The 17444-nt window shown below is 38.2% G+C and overlaps 1 protein-coding gene across 1 annotated transcript in view; it reads left to right on the top strand.

Annotated features, from left to right (window-relative positions):
* tulp1 (TUB like protein 1) overlaps positions 1–17444 on the top strand; it is a 115301-nt gene that overhangs the window by 97234 nt on the left and 623 nt on the right. Inside the window, 5 exon segments of the mRNA NM_001016482.2 lie at positions 288–458; positions 2126–2238; positions 8770–8878; positions 12882–12980; positions 14462–14633. Of these exon segments, the coding sequence (NP_001016482.1) occupies positions 288–458; positions 2126–2238; positions 8770–8878; positions 12882–12980; positions 14462–14633 (664 nt within the window).

Genomic DNA, 17444 nt, shown 5'->3' with positions numbered 1-17444 from the left:
TTTCTTTAATAATATACATGATTACCAACCTAGAAAAATGTTACCATACATTTATCATATATAATACATACCTCCAATTTGCAGCTGTTGTCTGGGGTCCCCATGGAAACAGGGACTGATCGACCTAAGGCTCAAATAATGTGTAGATGGGTTGTAATATCTGAAAAGTCTTCTCCTGATTTAAACTAACTACTGAAATTATTCCTCAAAACAATTTGAGCATTGCCTAGGGCATACAAGAATAGGACACAGGATTTACAGATTAATAGCTATTTTTATTTTATTAGAAGGAGGAACGACCAGTTTCACCAGTTATAGAAGTAGACAACCTAGAAGAGTTTGTTCTGCGTCCAGCACCGCAAGGGGTAACTATTAAGTGCAAGGTAACAAGAGATAAGAAAGGAATGGATAGAGGATTGTACCCTACATACTATGTCCATCTTGACAATGACAAAAAGGTAAGGATGCTGCTATACTTTTACAACTGATAAAGCATGAATTAAAAATCAATTCACTGAATTGGGCTGCACAAAAGGATGAGTTAGCCCATCTCCTTATTAAAGGAAAACTATACCCCCGAACAATGTAGGTCTCTTTAAAAATATATTGCATAAACATGCTCACATGTAGAACCCTACTTCATCTAAATAAACCATTTTCATGAAAATGTACTTTTTTAGTTGTATGTGCTATTGGGTACTCCTAAATAGAAAATTGCCATTTTAGAATTAAGGGCCGCCCCCTGAGATCATAGGATTCACAGTGCACACAAACAGGCCAAGGCACACATACTTGCTAGGCCACATCAGCCAATGAATGGACAGAGTTCTGCCTTTTTCTTCCACACTACTTCCTGTTACTGTCAATTTGCTGTCAGGTGATCTCTGAGGGAGCATACAGCCCATCACTAAATGGCAGATCAAGGGAATGGATGTAAAAGGGCAATATTTACTGATATATATATTCCAGTTTGGCGAGATTCTTAAATAGGTCACTTAACATAATATAAACTGTTGGTTAAGTATTCATTCTGGTGGTATAGTTTAAATATATTTGTTTTTAGACTAGCTTTTTATATGCCCAATGTACTTTTAATTCCTTTGCTGTCCTAATCAATGTATAAAATTTCAGTTACCTTTTCATTGAGTTTTACACTATTTCTTTTAACATCAAATTGTCTGTGTACTGGTTAACTAAAGATAACCAATATCCTAATTTTAAAAAAAAGCTAACCTCAAATAGTGTCTTTTAAAAAGAAGCTCAAAAAACAAGGATTTTACTGTGTTAGCTAGTAGCACACAGGAAAAACACGATGTGATAAATGTGATACTTCAAGTATTCAAAATATTTCTAAGTAGATGCTGAATAGTAGAAACCTCGCACTACAGTATTTATGTATTGGGTGCACAGTATAATGTTATACTGATATAATATATTGTGTTATAGACACATGAAAAAGATACCGGCACACCTATGGTATAATTAAAATTTACTTATTTTTTATTATTAAACTTGCTTTAAAAAAATCAGGATAAAAACACATACAAGGAAAGATAGGGAAGATTAAGATCAAAAACGACACTGTGCTTGTTAGACTTAGATCACTAAATCAGTAATGTATTTCAATTTGATACCGTTACAGATTTTGGCAACAGTATCAGGTTCACATATTACAGGGACCGAAGAATGAGTGGCAATTTCTTGTATCTGAAATTTGCCACTATATAAGCTACTTAAGAGCCGATTTACAGGGACTGAAACAAAGTAACAATTTATTTTATCGGGATTTTGCTACTCGGCAAGCTGCTCAAGAAGCCTGCACTTGCATCTGTTTCTCCACAAGGGGTCAGGCTTGATATACAAAATCCCTATAGATAGCTGTGTTCAACTCGGGCGTTTGTTATTTAGACGCTGTAACCTAAAAGACTTTTCTCGGCAATGTGTACTAGACACAGCTATCTATAGGGATTTTGTATATTTTTTTTCCTGCATCTTTCTTTTATATATAATTTGTGGGAATATGAATGTGATCTCATGTCTGTCAATTTTTTGTTACAAGCTATATAGATGCAAAAGTCTTTCCTATTAGGCTTTTTGTGTCATGCTTTTTCCTGTTATTGTATAGGTGTTCCTATTGGCTGGAAGGAAGCGAAAAAAAAGCAAAACATCAAATTATTTGATTTCTATTGATGCTACTGACTTGTCACGGGGAGGAGAGAACTTCATTGGAAAACTAAGGTCAGACCCTAATATTTGTGACATTCTGATGCAGAATGTTTCACCAGCAGGGACTGTTTTTTTAAAGAAAAAAAAAGCGGAGTTTGGCAGCAAACTTGCCTATGTAAACTTAGAACACTATATTCAGTTTTTTTTTGCTGTAATTTATTATGCATGCCAACTGGCAACCTCTGGTGGCTGAAGCAAATTTAGCGTGAAATTTAGCCCTTTAAGTCCATTCAGGATGTGGCATCATTGAAGGGTAATCTAGACGAAATGGAGTTATACACAAATTGAACTAAATCTTGCAGCTTTAAAAACATGCCTATCTGAACTAAGAACACTGAGAAATGTATTAAGTTTTGCTGTAGCTTATTTATGCATGCCAACTGTCAGGTAATTTACCATAGACCACTTAAAGTAAAAGAAAACAAAGCTTAAATGCATGGATGCATTACTCTGAAGAGTAATAAAAAAAAAAACAAGCCACAGCGTTTCAAAGTCTTTTACAAGGGAAAGAAATGCACAGGGGGTATAGGGGGTAGCTATAGAAACATCATTTTACCATGAGCAGCTTAAAACCAGAAACTGCCAGACTCTTTACTTCAGAGCACAGTGAAATGTATTCTAAAGTAGTTATACAATCATGCCTACTACAGGGCCAAAAATCACTATAGTATAGTGAAAAATATACAGTTCAGTCTGTATATTGTCAAAAAATGCACACAGGGTTGGGTGACTAGCACTTCCTACTTGCTGCAAATAAATAAGTGCTTACTGAAACTGTACAGCATAATATATACATACATTAAACACTGTAGTCAATGTATAAATGCATAAAGAGGAGAGGCATCTGAGAGGGTGTAAGGCCTAGATGCCTGATGCAAGAACAGATGTAGCAGTACTATGAGGTAATACATTGCTAAAATTGGAAACTAGGAAACATGAAAATAACTATTCATAATGATGCACCAGGACAGGGAATACATTGTACCTACCAACTATGCTACTACAAGGCTGGATGGATAGATTTCTGTGGATGGAATATTACAGCTGCTAATAGCATAACGATGACAGCTATACTATATCATTTTCTTGTATTACACATGGTCACATGGTAAAGTAAGGTAAGCTAAAAAGGACATTTCTCAAAGCAATAACAATTATAAACAAAAAAAAAAAAAGGTAGGTGGCACAATTAAACAGTGCTGGAGGCATAACAACCCCAGTCCCTAGGTTGCCTTACCAGCAGAAGTAATATTTTCCAAGGATGAAAAGTAAAACATTGCTTCAAGTGGAACAAAGACAAAGTAGAAAGGAGGTATGGTTGGCTTTCAAAACTTGGGGAGGGTCCTTCTGATAGAGCATGGGTGCTGGGATATCCCAGTTAGTACTAGTACCAGGAAAACTTATATCTTAGTACCTAATGAAATGCAGGATATACTGTAAGGTACTGCTTCTTTTGAAGCAAATACCATTATGGCCTTTAAGTGTGGCTTGGATGACTTCTTTAACATGCATAATATCTAAAGCTTTTGTGATCTCAAGATCGATTAGGTACATTTTAGGATGTCTAAATGTGTTATCATATGTACACCGGGCATCAAAACATTCAAAAGACCCTTGGTGTTAATATATATGATATTTTATAATAAATTGTGGGAGATTAAATGCTGTTAAAACCAAGCTTTTGGGTGGTTTTCAGAGCTTTCAAAAATATCTAAAAACTACTTTAGAAAAGCACTGCAATAAAGTGAAAAACAGTTTGGAGTAAAAACACATCTTTACCCATTTTAGATTCTTTGGAATATGTAAAAATATATATTTTTCTTGAGGAAACCTACTGTTAGCTGAATTGTTGGGTTTCGATCTTGGATTGGGGCTTTGAAAATCTGATGTGAGTTTTTGACATATACATATTTGGTAATGGTGCATTCAGGAGAATTGTATTATATTGTATTTCACACATAAAATATGTTTCTAATTTATATCTCTAATTCTAAAAAAAATCATAACACGAGGAGATACAGTATATATATATATATATATATATATATATCAATCCCAATAGTGTCTGCACTCCAAGGCTAAATATTTTGCGGGGTGCACAGCCAAAATTTAAGTATTTGACAAAATAATAATCCATGGCCGGCACACCCTTCAAATTATATCAAAAATTTATTGAAAACATATTGTTTAAAACCAACGTTTCGGTCCTCATTAGGACCTTTCTCAAGGATAAAAACAATAGTGTACCACATCACATCTAAATACCATTACAATCTAACAAGTGGAAAAAAGTGCCCAATCCCCATCTTCCAATCATTATGCAATTAACCAATGCTATTATATGTGTACAAATTTAAACCGGCCAATGCTTGGCCATTAGCCGTGCATACCAATATTAAGTGTGTATTCATTCAAAAAATTATCATATCATAAAATAAGTGATCACATCGTAAAAATTGACATCCCATAAAATCTTAGACATAGTGCAATAATCATATGACATAAATAATTTGACATAAATAATTTAAGTGCAATACCATAAAATACAATTGTAAAGTGCAGTATACATTCTCACCATACAGTGTCACTAGTGCATCATGTGAGCTCACATAGTGTCCATGTTAAAAAGTTCATTCATAAGATATCCTGTGGGAAAAAAATACACCGTTTTGTAATTCTTCTCAAAAGTGTGTATCAATATTAAAAGTATGTATCTATATTAAAACTATATATATGACACCTTTCGGAAATACTACAAAGGTATATACTAAACATCTCCTCGACCAATGTTTTCGAGCTTATTTATCTATGTCAGAAAACAACTCAAATTCAAACTTCCATTTAAACCTAGAGGATGCACACAATTTAATTCGTTAATCCAAAAGGCCTCCCTCTTAAGAAGCCTTTTGCCGCTGTCACCACCCCTAGGATGTAACTCAATCTGCTCTATAGGCATGCACCGAAATGAGGAAGCATCGTGTTTTGCCTCAGCCCAGTGCTTAGCAACCGGTTGCTGTGCAATGTCCTGCTTGTGCTCCTCCATTTTTTTAATTTTAGTCGCCCGTTCTGGATCCAGGGCTGCCCTAATATTTGCTCAGTGCATGCCTATCCTTTCCTTTAGCTGCCTCACAGTCTTGCCACAGTACAGTAGCCCGCATGGACACTTTATAATGTATACCACATTGACTGACTCACATGTCATACGTTGCCTAATCCTGTACTGTTTTCCGGTGTGTGGATGAGTAAACTTCGTCCCCAATATTAAACAATTGCACATCACACACCCTGTGCATCTGTATACACCGGGGCGCGGACTTAGGAAATGTGTATGGCTTTGTGTCGTATATTTGTCCCTTGGGTCAGTGGGGCTTAAAATTTCTTTCAAGTTTCTTCCCCTTGAGTAGCTGAATTTTGGTCTTTTACCTTTTTTGGACTTCAATTGTTCGTCAGTATATATTATGTCCCAATACGTCATAATGGTGTTCCTGACCTCTATACTATTGGGACTAAACTGACACACATAATAAACCTCATCATTGTCCACTTTCTGACCCTTGTCCATTTGGTCTCGTTGTGTCAACACCTCTTCTCGGTCAACCTCCATGGCCCAACTCATTACATCCTGTATCAATTGTACAGGATACCCTCTGGTGATAAATTTCCTTTCAAGGAAATTTCCTTTCCTGTCAATGCGGACTACCCGCAACATTTGCGACTTGGGCAAGGAATCTAGGAGATGTTTGGGGTTGTGACTCTTGTAATGTAATAGTGTGTTTCTATCGGTAGGTTTAGTGTAAATGAGGGTCTGTAGGCCCTGTGTATTTTTATATACCATAAAATCCAGAAAATTGATGCTATTCCTGTTATACTGCACCTGCAATTTGATAGGACTATCTAATTGATTCAGGTTATTCACAAACTGATCAAGTAATTCTATGGGGCCCTCCCAAATAAAGAAAATATAATCAATGTAGCGCCTGTAGAATGCACCATGTTTTCTAAATAGTTCATTACCACATATATGGGAACTTTCAAACTCACACATATATGCATTGGCATACGAAGGTGCCACACGTGACACCATAGCGGTGCCAGTGAACTGTATGTAGAATTGGTTTTCAAACTTAAAATAATTTTTATGTAATATAAATTCCAACAGTGATAACGTAAACTCAGTGGGAGGGCCTTTATAGTTTGTGTTTGTCGCAATCAAATTCCTGACGGCTGTCAGTCCTGCCCCATGGGGTATGCATGTATACAGACTTTGTACATCCATGGTAACTAGTGTCACTTCGCCTAAAGGTACAGTAATGCTATTAATCAATTTCAAAAAATCATTGGTATCTTTCACATAACTGTTAATGGTTAATGTTAATGTTAATGGTTAGTGATACTGACACGAAAAAACAACTTTTAAAAATATAAATCTACATAAAAAGTTGCCTATAGGTCGTGTTGATAATTTTTTACTGATAGGGCTGCTTTTGTAAGTAATTGTTACTTGAAATCCCAAAACCTGACTGTTTTGCCAGCCTGACTGTCCCTTCTCAGCCTGTCAGTTATAGCTTCTAATGCTAATGGCCTCCTGCTGGACAAATATGGCAGTCCCCTCATAGAGGAACATGGGGGATCAGATAGGGAATGTAAAAGCTTGGACAAATACTTTTATGGCAAAATTATAAATAGCATGCAAAGACAATGTTATGACAGATGTAAAAATAGTTTCATTTCTGGTGTCAGTATCTCTTTAACGCAAGGTTGCAATAAAAAATCAACAAATTGGGCAATTCTCTCATTAAGGGACCCCCTAGAGGAGATGATGGGCCTCCCCGGCGGTTTAGTTAAATTTTTATGCACCTTAGGCAAAGTATATATCACTGGTACCACTGGATGTGTAGACACTAGATATTGTAACATGTTATCAGTAATCCACCCATGTACTTTTGCCATATTCAGCAAATCCATCAACTCTCCCTTATATCTATTAGTAGGATTAAACGTTAATTTGCCATAGCTATGAGGGTCAGATAATTGCGATAACAGTTCATCCTTATAGTACCCATAGTCCATCACTACCACCCCACCACCTTTGTCAGCATTACGTATGATAATGTCCTTTCTCTGTTTCAAAGTCCTGATCGCCTCTTTATCCACAGTACTTAAATTACCACGCCATTTATTTTTAGCCATATATGTTCTTGCCATATCATTATTAATAAGCCTGTGAAATGTCTTTAAGGATGCATTGTTGCTCACCGGGTCAAAGTCACTTTTGTTTTTAAAAGTCCTTTCCAGCGTGTTATCACAACCAATAACCTCTGTCCCAGACTTATTTCCACCCTCTCCTGCCCCATAATGCTCCTTAAGCCGGATCTGCCGTGTAAATTTATAATTGTCAACTACAGTAGAAAATATAGAATTACTTACCACCAGCACAAATCCTAAGCCTTTACGCAGGAGGGACATCTCTGCATCCGATATATATATATTTTATTTTTTGCACTATTTCTAGCTTTTCTAGGTCATACAGTAAATATCCATTCTATGGTCTGGGCCCAAAACTGCTCTAAATGAAATGCAAACACATTTCATGTTGAAAGCACATAAAATGCAGTAAATATGTTGATTTTGCAATAGCTGAAATGACAGAAATAATAGATCATATGGGGTATATTACAAGCATTGCAACTTGGTAATTTGGCGTATAAAGACAGTTGTATTTATTCTGGATTCATCAGTGGACCATTTGGCCTTGATTTCTGGAGCAGTGCTACTGCTGGGACTTTGTTACCTATACAAGTGTGAAATCTCCATAAAACTATATATATTTGGTATGGGGAAATTCAAGAGACATTGGACTTTCCAAATCAGTTGTATTTTCATGCATAAAATATTTATTTTATATTATGAAAAATATTATTTTTCTTCATTTTTAAGACATTTAGAAGCCTATATCTTGTCACAGAAGTGGAGTTATACAAAAATGTTAGCAAATTTTGAAAGGTTAGGTTGTCTAAAAAAATTATATATTGTTTTCCCAGGTAAACTAAAAGTACCCCCTAGGAAGGGCCTCTAAAGTGAAAGAACAAAATGTTCAAAAATGTTCTGGCAGTTAAAGGGTTCAATTATTTTTAAAACCACAGGTAACAGAACCTTAGTACAGGTATGGGATCCCTTATCCGGAAACCCGTTATCCAGAAAGCTCTGAATTACGGCAAGCTTGTCTCCCATAGACTCCATTTTAATCAAATAATTCAGATTTTTGATTGATTTCAGATTGATTTCCTTTTCTCTGTAATAATAAAACAGTACCTTGTACTTGATCCCAACTTAGGTATAATTAATCCTTATTGGAGGCAAAACAGTCCTATTGGGTTTGATTAATGGTTTATTGATTTTTTTAGTAGACTTAAGGTATGGAGATCCAAATTACAGAAAGACCCCTTATCCAGAATACCTTTGGTCCTCTCTGTCTCTAAATATGTTTACATCTTGACAGAGAACAGTTTCTTAAGATGGTTGTATTGTTTGTTTTAATTACAGATCAAATCTAATGGGAACAAAATTTACAGTATTTGATAATGGTGCAAGTCCAGACAAAGCCAATTCTGACTGGTCCAATGTACGACAGGAACTGGCAGCTATTGTGTATGTAAGTAGCACAGTTTAAGAATAATTAAATAAGGATTTAAAGGAGAAGGAAAGGCATTTTGGCATCTATCCCTTGGTAGCTCAGATCACACATTCTGATGGGAGGGGGAGTGAATTCTTATTAATTCTTATGGCAGGGGGACCAAAAAAAAAAAGGGGGAGAGGGATCTAGGTGACAGCTGTGCAGACTCGTGCACCAAACCTGAAGGAGCCCTAAAGGAGAGGAAGTCTGATACCGAAGAACAAGTTTACACAACAAAAGACAAGAAATCCTATGTTTCTTTTTATAGAGACCTCAGTGCAGCTTTTCTGTGAGAGATTATGACTGTATTTACATAGACCTTACTTAGTTTTTACCTTTACTTCTCCTTTAATGTTAATTGCAATATACAAACTATTTTCAGTTCTGCTCTTAGGTCATTAAAACTGCATTATTGTCAGGGGAATTTCTATTATTCCGGCAGAAGAAAACTGAAAAAGCAGAATTTCATTTTTAGAATCAACAAAACATTTTTAATATTGTATATTTAAGTTGAGGTGAAGCCTTTTATATACAATAGGACCCCTAAACCCAGCTCCAACTGTATTAAAAAAAACTGCTGAAAAGGGCCCCATTACATTGTATCTGAGTTCAGTGCATGGTTGCTCAGCATATTTGGCACAGAGTTGCCACCTCACCCCTTTAATACAGGCTGCATATTAAGTCCATATCCTGCACGGCTAATAAGCAATTTATTCAGATACATGCTGCATGGCTGCACATGAATCGGTTTAGTCTACAGCATGCTCCTAAATAGATTGCTAATCCATTTTTATTGATTGCTAATCTATTCAGGTGGCCATCCTAATTGGCAGCTGCCATGTTTGGCCACATAATCGAAGAGCCTCCACAGCTCTTATTGCCAACCAGCAGCATGCATTTGAAAACTGCCCTGTTTTTTTTTTTTTACAGTGTTATTTGACCATTTCTCTGTCTGTTTTCTGTCCTAACTATAACCGTGGAACCCTTTAAGTGCTTAACCATAAACTCAGTATTTTAAACTTGTGTATATACATAGTTTAAAAATGGCACTATGGGCGTGATTTATCTATGGGAGAGTTTGATCTTTTTTCAAAATTCAAGCATATAAAAGGTAAGTTATGGTTACAAAATTCAAATGTCTGGTATTTGTTAAATGCAAAAACTTGAATGTAAAAATCCCATCTAAAAGTTTGCGAGTATTAATAAATAAGTGACCATTCAATATGCGAGTTTATTTGATTTAGAAAAATAAGCTCGAATTCACAAACTAAAAAACTGATAAATAAGTCCATAGTTACTGAGCCCTCCTAAAGGAAAAGTTCAGTGTAAAAGTGAAAATGTGTAAAATGGATAGACTGAGCAAAATAAAATATAGTTAGTTAGGCAAAAATGTATAAAGGCTGGAGTCAATAGATGTCAAACATATTACCCAAAACACTACTTCCTGCTTTCAGCTCTCTAACCTCTTAGTGAGTTAGGGTAAGGTTCCAATTTGTCCCTGTGCTATGGGGACAGGACCCGTTTCAGGACGCCCTACTCCATGAAAAATGTCCCTGTAAAACGACTTCATCCATTGAAATTGCGTCTTAAAATTCCCCCTTAAAAATGTAATTATCCCAGTGTAAAACACTTTCCTATTGATTAAGAGAACTATCACTCAGTTTGCAAGAGCCAATGGAGCTGTAGCATGTCACTAATATAAAAAGTGTGCATTTCAGTATCTACATAGTAACATAGTAACATAGTAAGTTGGGTTGAAAAAAGACGTACATCCATCACGTTCAACCATAATGCCTATATATAACCTGCCTAACTACAAGTTGGTCCAGAGGAAGGCAAAAAACCCCATCTGAAGCCTCTCTAATTTGCTGCAGAGGGGAAAAAATTCCTTCCTGACTCCAAGATGGCAATCGGACTAGTCCCTGGATCAACTTGTACTAAGAGCTATCTCCCATAACCCTGTATTCCCTCACTTGCTAAGAATCCATCCAGCCCCTTCTTAAAGCTATATAATGTATCAGCCAGTACAACTGATTCGGGGAGGGAATTCCACAACTTCACAGCTCTCACTGTAAAAAATCCTTTCCGAATATTTAAATGGAACCTCCCTTCTTCTAAACGGAGTGGGTGCCCTCGTGTCCGTTGGAAGGACCTACTGGTAAATAAAACATTAGAAAGGTTATTATATGATCCCCTTATATATTTATACAAAGTTATCATGTCACCTCTTAAGCGCCTCTTCTCCAGTGTAAACAGACCCAACTTGGCCAGTCTTTCTTCATACTGTAACTGAGACTTTCCATACCCTTTACCAGCTTAGTTGCCCTTCTCTGGACCCTCTCTAACTCAATAATGTCCCGTTTGAGCACTGGAGACCAAAACTGAACAGCATATTCTAGATGGGGCCTTACCAGCGCTCTGTAAAGGGGAAGAATAACCCCCTCCTCCCGTGAATCTATACCCCTTTTAATACAGCTCAAAACCTTGTTTGCCCTTGCAGCTGCTGCCTGGCATTGCTTGCTACAGCCAAGTTTATTATCTACAAGGACTCCAAGGACCTTCTCCATTAGGGATTTGCCTAGTGCAGTCCCATTAAGGGTATACAGGGCTTGCATATTTTTACATCCCAGGTGCATGACCTTACATTTTTCCACATTAAATCTCATCTGCCACTTACATGCCCAGATTGCCAGTTGGTCAAGATCCTGCTGCAGGGATGTCACATCCTGGATAGAATTGACTGGCCTGCAGAGTTTTGTGTCATCTGCAAACACTGATACATTACTCATAATACCCTCCCCTAAGTCATTTATGAACAAGTTAAACAAAAGTGGACCCAGTACAGAACCCTGAGGGACCCCACTGAGAACCTTATTCCAAGTAGAGAACGTACCATTAACAACCACCCTCTGTACCCGATCCTGTAGCCAGTTTTCAATCCATGTGCAAACGACTTCACTAAGACCAATAGACCTTAGTTTAGAAAGCAGTCGTTTGTGAGGAACGGTATCAAATACATAATTTTGTATGTGATCCCTTAACAAGCTTTCAAATAACTTGCCCACCACGGATGTCAAACTTACAGGCCTATAATTGCCAGGCTGAGATCTTACTCCCTTTTTAAATATAGGAATGACATTCGCCTTCTTCCAATCCCTAGGTACCATACCTGATGAAAGAGAGTCTGAGAATATCAGAAACAAGGGCCACTGTAATTCTGCCCCTAGCTCTCTCAGTACCCGAAGGCCCAGGTGCCTTGTTTACATTTATCGTGTGTAACCCTTTAAGCACCATATCCTGTGCCAACCACTGTGAAGTTGGAGCTGAGGCAACAGTGCAGCTATTGGGTGGGACTTGGCCCACTGGCTCCTCTACTGCATACACAGAAGAAAAGAACTGGTTAAGCACATCTGCCTTTTCTGTATCCGCTGTAACCATATTGCTACTATAACTCAATGGGGCCACACCCTCAACCTGCATCTTTTTACTATTAATATACTTAAAAAACTTTTTGGGGTTAGTCTGGGCCTCGGCCGTGATGCGCTCCTCATTTTCTATCTTTGCCTTCCGGATTGCTGTTTTACAACACTTGTTACAGTGTTTATATTCAGGAGAGACACAGAAAAAAAAAGGGTTGGGTCTCTGCATCAATATGGCAAGTACTTTATTTCATGCAAACTGCTCTGGCAATTTTAAAATAAAATTACACATAAAGGAGTGACACTGCTGCTGCTTGTAGTTTTAAATGTTAAATTGTACTTCCCTTGGCTGCGCACAGAAATACTGCACAATGCTGCCGCAGCCCTGACTGTATAGGTGCTCAAAAATTATAGTATATTTGCAGCTCTAATCCTCTCTTAAACTACTTTGAGGTACTTTTCACTTGGTGCAGATCTATACTTTTCTCCTGCATATATATATAATCCGCCTAGTGGAACAAATACAAACAATGTTGTGAACACTTTTTTTTTTTCTTTTGCAGGAAACAAATGTATTAGGGTTTAAAGGGCCTCGTAAAATGACAGTACTAATACCAGGGATGGATGAAGATTGTGAAAGAGTCCCTGTTCGTCCCAGAAATGTGAGGCACTTGAAAGGAGACACAATTACTCTGTACAAGTACATTAGAGGGAATTATTGACAGATAGGGGATGTTCTTTTTTTCCCATAAAAAGGATCAGCGCACCAGAGGCCACCCCTTTAGATCAGAGAAATTGAACTTTCATTGAAGCCACATAGGCGTTTTTTTACGGTTAGGGCACCAGGGTTGTAGAATGCCCTGCCGACTGATGTTGTGATGGCAGAAAGCCTTTAGGAGTGGTTTATATCAGTTCTGTCCAAATTCTGTGGTGCCAAGGGCCTGGAATTTCTCTAGCATACATAGTGGGGGGGGGCGCTAATGGAAGCCAGTTTTGACCACTCCCCTTTTTAAAACAACACCCATGTTATCACAATGGTAGTAATGCAGCAAAAACCCAAATGCTTGGTCCTCACTGTGGGGATATCAACCATCATTCATATGTGAAAGAATTATATTATGTCATATTCAGACACACCCTTAAATCCATATGCCTCCTCCTCCCCTGTGGATAGCACAGCAACCCCCACCAACTGCTAAAAAACCCCTGCTAAGTTCGCCTCCCACAGGCAGCATAGGGCTGGCAGAGTATGGTGCACACACAGGCAGCATAGGACAGGCAGAGTGTGGCACACACCTGTAGCATAGGGCAGGCAGAGTATGGCACACACGCGCAGCATACGGCAGGCAGAGTATGGCACACACGCGGCATAGGGCAGGCAGAGTATAGCACACACATTCAAGTTTTGGTTGAATAAAAACAAGATTTACTACCAAATAAAGCCTCCTGTAAGCTGTCAGTGTGCATAGAGGCTACCTAATAGCCAATCTTAACCCTTATTTGGCACCTCCATTAAGTTTTATGATGCTTGTGTTGCTCTCCAAGTCTTTTTACATTTGACTGTGGCTCACAAGTAAGAAAGTTTGGGGACCCCTGCCTAAAGGGACATAATAGAGAGATGATATTACATTTATTGGTTATGTGTTATGAGTGGAAAGGGAATCTGAGAGGGAGATTGGAAGGTGATTCTTAAAGGCAGGGGCTGTTACAGGACAGAGCGGGCGAAGACTTGACAGGACAGGACAGAGCAAGGAGCAAAGGCAGAAGCAAGGAGCAAGACAAAGGAGCCAAAACAGGGAACACAAGCTAGGGGCAAGCCACAGTGCTCAATGTTAGACTAATGTTCAGGCAACATGTGTGAGGAGGGTTGGGCTTAAATATGTAATTTGGCTGACCTCACCTAGCCAATAAGTCTGCTGGGGTGACGTCACAAAGGCCAGAAAAAAAATGGTATGAGAGAAAAAACAAGTAACAAAGTCTTGCCAGCTGCTCTCCTGGCCAACAACCAGGAGGTCCTGGGATCAAACCCCAGCAGAGCTTAATAAGCTTGGACAACTTAAAACTAATCATTTTAACATTATCTAGTTAGGTGAATTGATCATCACCCTTGTAATATTCCTTACCCCACTCTATTTTCATGCAGGATAATGATGGACTCCTGCAGCGATGGCAGAACAAGAACATGGAAAATCTTATTCAATTGCACAACAAGAGTCCAGTGTGGAATGATGAAACACAGTCCTATGTGCTCAACTTCCATGGTCGAGTTACACATCCATCTGTCAAAAATTTCCAGATTGTCCACGCTGATGACTGTAAGGAAAAGGGATGGGTCTTTCAGTTGATGAATTTAATTCATTCCTAAAAACCACACAAACACATATATATATTATTTATATGTTGGTTGACCAGTGTATCTTTGTTGCTTTTTTTCCAATGTTTGTGCTTATCACATCAAAGAGAACATAGTAAACAGAGTGCTTAGGGAGCCAGGTTGGTGAGAATTTCCGTGCAAACAATGGGCAGCAAGTGAGTTAAATGTACAAAAGTCTTGCAAACTGTGTTTTCAGACTCTTTTCTGGACCAACAATATAGATCTAGTTATTAACAATGTGTTATTTCAGCCCACAGATGTTGAATACACAAGGAAATATTAAGCAGGCTTAATTTTATATTTTTGGCAGATACAGATATTTCTTTCTTTTTATAGAATAGTGTGCCAAGAGGACTGTGTACCTAATTGTTAGCACACTAAAAGTAAAAAAAAAATACAGAAAAACCATATTTATTTGAATTACATTTGAGATCTTTGAGATAATTTTATATTGAAAACAAAGAGATATATAAAGCAAGTTCCACTTCTCTAGACAAAATAACCTTAGATTTTAAAAAAAAAATGAAATCTACAAAAATTAGCTCAAAACTCTGTCTATTAAAATGGCATACACAAAATACTTGCTTTTACTTGCACACATCCATAACTGGGAAAAAACTGACAAAACGTATACAACTTTTTTCCTCCATCGTGTTTTTTTGCCTCAAGCACTACCTTTAAGTTTATATGAAAAAAACCTTTTTAATGTCAAAACATTCATGCTATCCCTTATATAGCAATCGCATACTGAACCTGACACAAAGTCAGCATTTCCAATGCTGCTGCTGCTGCTGATCCTGGACTTCCAGGCCTAAGGACAAAACCCTCCTGTATTCCAAAAGTGAGGGGAAAAAACCTCTGGACATGCCTTTGTTGCTACTGATTCTGGCAAAGTTTCAGGCTAGGTGTGGCCTTTAATCAAAAGGCCACACCTGGCCTGAAATGTTGCTGGAATGCCCGAAGATGTATGCAATAAAGGCATTTTAAATAAGAAATACTAATGGTGCTGTTCTAAACTGTTTTTCGTCTGTATATACCAATGTGAAGTGGCCATTGGAGAACCTGCACTATTATAAAGCTGTTTCAAGGTATCGTGCTGACTACTACTTGCAACTGTCTGTATTTTACGTCAACGATGCGATGACATATTTTCAAATAATCGTTGTCCATGGATGGCATAATCGGCATAATCGTGTATGGCAAACCGATTAGATTGTTCATTACAGAATGAATGAAATCGGCTTGTGTAACTTCACTCTAGCATGCCTATTACCCCAAATTTCCCTGGGAGTTTCCTGCTGCTGATTTCTTTTGCTCCAGATCTTGCCAGTTCAGCTGCTGCTATCTGTGGTGGTCATCCACCTGGTGCTGCTGTGTCATTCCTCCTGATACTGCTGTTTGTGGCAGACAATTTGTTGGTAACTCTGGTGGTCCTTTTGCTGCTGATCATGGATGGTTCCTCTCAGTGCTGCCATAAGAAACTTTGCCCCCCCCCCCCGCTGGGTGTGTACTACACAATCAGCTAATCAGCTAGCAGGTAGGAAGCATTTGCTGGAACAAAAGGTTAAACTTGATGGATTTGGATGTGCTGCTATAATACAAACCCACCATTCATTTTACTGAAAAGCAGTGTTGTACCTATAGAGGAAACAGACCCTGCAACTGCTGGGGGTCCCAGATGTGTTAGTTTACTTTATAATAGAAAGTTCATATAAACAGTTCTATTACTCAATGTATGAATTAGTCAGTCAATTCATTGGGTGTCAGTACTGCTCTGCATTGACATTGCTTGATACGTAAGTTTCTAGGTAAGTCATGAAAGTTTACTTTAACTTTAACTTTACTTAACTTGCGCTACACGGGAGGGCCCCCTTTGGGTCAGAATTTCAATGGGACAACTGTCCCCCCCATCTCTTTCCTCCCCAACTGGTCCCACTACCTCTGAGTGGTCTGCAGCTGTTGCTGTTGTCTGGGCAATCCTGCTGCTACTGCTCATGTGGACAGCCCATCCACTGCTGATTTTGCTGATCTGTGTGCCCCTCTTGTTGCTGAACCTGGCAGCCCACCTGTTGTTGATATTGCTGACTGCACCCTAGGACCCACCTGCTTTGGCAGCTAACTTACTTGTGGCCTATTCCCTGTATTTTGGTGTGAGTTGCTTTTTCTTACCATTATGCTATAGCATAATGTTTAAACTAACTTACAGGTGAAGTGCTTCCAGCTCGGTGTGCTATGAGGAGCTTTTGAGAAACTAAGCTTAGTGGTCATTGCATTATTAGGCAGAAAAAAAGAGTCTGGCCTTTCATAAAAGTTAATGCTACAGGGATAATGATTACATTATGATCCTAAATATAGGAATGACATCTGCTTTCCTCCAATCCATAGGTACCAGAGGCCATTGTAAAACTGAGCCTAGCTTTCTTAATAACTCAGGGTGTATTCAATCTGGCCCTGGTGGATTGTTCACATTAATTCTGAGTAAACCTTTATGCACCATATCCTGCGTCAACCACTGATTAGAATGAGCTGAGCCAACATTGCAGCCATTGGTGGGTCTTGGCACACTGGCTCCTCTACTGTATAAACTGAAGAAAATAACTTGTTTAGGACATTTGCCTTTTCTGTATCTGTTGTAACCATATTGTTACCATAATTCAATGGGGCCACACTTTCAAACTGTATCTTTTTACTATTAATATACTTAAAAAACTTTTTGGGGATAGTTTTAGCATATCATTACCCTTCCCACAAA

This window comes from Xenopus tropicalis, chromosome 2 (assembly GCF_000004195.4).
Source record: "Xenopus tropicalis strain Nigerian chromosome 2, UCB_Xtro_10.0, whole genome shotgun sequence".
In the NCBI taxonomy this organism is placed as follows: Eukaryota; Metazoa; Chordata; class Amphibia; order Anura; family Pipidae; genus Xenopus; species Xenopus tropicalis.
Note: the sequence above shows the minus strand (reverse complement) of the source record. Positions and strands in the feature narration are given on the sequence as shown.